The sequence below is a fragment of the Corvus brachyrhynchos genome, unplaced genomic scaffold, assembly GCF_000691975.1.
Source record: "Corvus brachyrhynchos isolate BGI_N302 unplaced genomic scaffold, ASM69197v1 scaffold149, whole genome shotgun sequence".
NCBI lineage: Eukaryota > Metazoa > Chordata > Aves > Passeriformes > Corvidae > Corvus > Corvus brachyrhynchos.
Genome location: NW_008240021.1, coordinates 503,228 through 505,158, shown reverse-complemented (window position 1 = coordinate 505,158; position 1,931 = coordinate 503,228). Strand labels below are relative to the sequence as shown.

Below are 1,931 nucleotides of genomic sequence, written 5' to 3'. Positions count from 1 at the left end.
TTCAGCCCGGGACAGCAGAAGGTGTCCCTGCCATGGCAGGGGTTGGAATGCGATGATCTTTAAGGGCCCTTCCAACCCAAACCACCCTGTGATTCTGTGATTAATTAAAATCTCCTCGTCTTACTCTCACCCAATCCATCAGTAGCTGGATTGCACTTACCAGTCACTCATGAGCACTTGCTGCAGGGCCTCATCCTGTGCCCAAGGACAGGCCTTTCCGGCGATTTTCCTGTCTGCCCCGATGCGGGGGAACAGCGGCAGCCAGGGCAGCGGGGGGTGCAGCCAGTACACGAGGCTCTGCTGGAAGGCACAGCGCAGCTCCGTGCACAGCTGGGGCTCCTGGGGATCCAAGAGTGTCTGAGGGGGACAGCAGAGCTGCCAGAAACAAAGCTGTGGCTCCAGCCACCCGCCCAGCTCTCACCTGCACGCTCTGGGGCAAGGTGGTTTCTGTAGCTCTGCAGTGCTGAGCAAATCCCTGCGCCTCCTCCTGCGCTTTCAGATGTTCTGCCCAGGTGAAGGGTTGGGAGGACATGAAGAGAACCCGTGTTTTAATACTCCAGTCTGCAGGGAATTCCTGCCTTGGCGAGGAGGGAACTTTGGGTACAGCAAGAGGTGAATGAAGGTCCTGGCCAAACAGAAATAGCATCAGTTAACTCGCAGAAAATTAAACCTGTTCACAGGCTGAACCACAGGCACAGTTTATTATTTTGATTATTTCACTCAGTACCACATTCTAATAGAAATATTCCATTCTATTGCCTATAAAACCACATGAGAGGGTTTTCACTCACTAGTCCTTCCAACAATACAAACTAGGAACAAATAAAAGGATAGATGATTAAAACAAAAAAGCCCTAAGCCTGATGTTTATGAAGACAAGAATATCCATGCCAAAATGGTTATTTCATTTCACCCTCTCCTGGTGACTGTAACGTAATATGCTGAAAAAAGCCCTGGGCACCTCCAGGACAGTTTGTTCTCTTTTTTCTATCCTTCTAATTTAGTTTGAACTTCAGTTTCTGTACCTAGAACAACATTAGACAATGTCTATTGAAACTCTGTTTCAATTTCAAGGGCTGGTTTTCAGGAATTCTCTCTTTCTTACGTGCCTGATGAAGTGCTCCATTTCTGTAGCTTAAAAACAGACTTCAGGAGGTCTATCAGGTGAAGAACATCCTCATCTCAACTACATATAAAACTAAGAAACAGTAAAATTATAGTCAACATGTTAATAAAACTTAAATACAATAAGCTCTGTCCACGGAACTACAATAGCAGTGAGGTCAGGCAGAAGGCTGGGTTTAAAAGGCTGTCACCAGCACAGGAAACATCAGTGTAAGAAATTTCCTTGAATACTGACGTTTTAGTACATTCTTTTATACAGAGATGGCCCACCAAATACCAAGTTAAACAGTTTCAGCTTTCTCTGTGCCCTGAGAACAGCTGAAATCTTTTCAGCAGTATGCGCTGTTTCATACCTTGCTTAGGGCGAGTGTGTCGGAACTTTCAGCAGGCTCCACTCTCCTGGAGGGCTTCTCTTCACAGGCTGGCTCTAAAAACTGAATTAAAGAGCAGCATAAGGCACAGCACAAAGGAAGCACAGGGCTGATCATTTAAAAAACTACCCTTGCAGTGACATTTCACGAGCGATCCTCAGCAGCCCGGGCTGCAAACAAACCCCGCTCAGGCGAGCACAAGGTCCGCACCCAGCGCTGAGCAGCAGCTCGAGCCCAGCAGGGCCTTGGAGGAGGCGGGGGCGACCCCCGGGCTGGGTTTCCAAGGGGCTTCGGGCGATGTCTGAGGGCTGAGAGCTGAGGGTGACGGCGATGTCTGAGGGCTGAAATGTGGTGGCTGAGGGCTTAGGGTGATGACTGAGGGCTGAGAGCTGAGGACCCCGGTGCCGGGGCTCGGTCCCACCTGCCAGAAGGGCG

General features: G+C 49.5%; 1 protein-coding gene across 1 annotated transcript in view; it reads right to left on the bottom strand.

Annotated features, from left to right (window-relative positions):
* Positions 1-1,929, bottom strand: part of DONSON (downstream neighbor of SON) — a gene marked incomplete at its 5' end in the record, with an annotated part of 5,871 nt that extends 3,942 nt beyond the window's left edge. Inside the window, 4 exons of the mRNA XM_017743324.1 lie at positions 161-339; positions 422-625; positions 1,479-1,559; positions 1,918-1,929. Of these exons, the coding sequence (XP_017598813.1) occupies positions 161-339; positions 422-625; positions 1,479-1,559; positions 1,918-1,929 (476 nt within the window). The remainder of the gene's footprint in view (positions 1-160; positions 340-421; positions 626-1,478; positions 1,560-1,917) is intronic.
* Between the last annotated feature and the right edge of the window lie 2 nt (positions 1,930-1,931).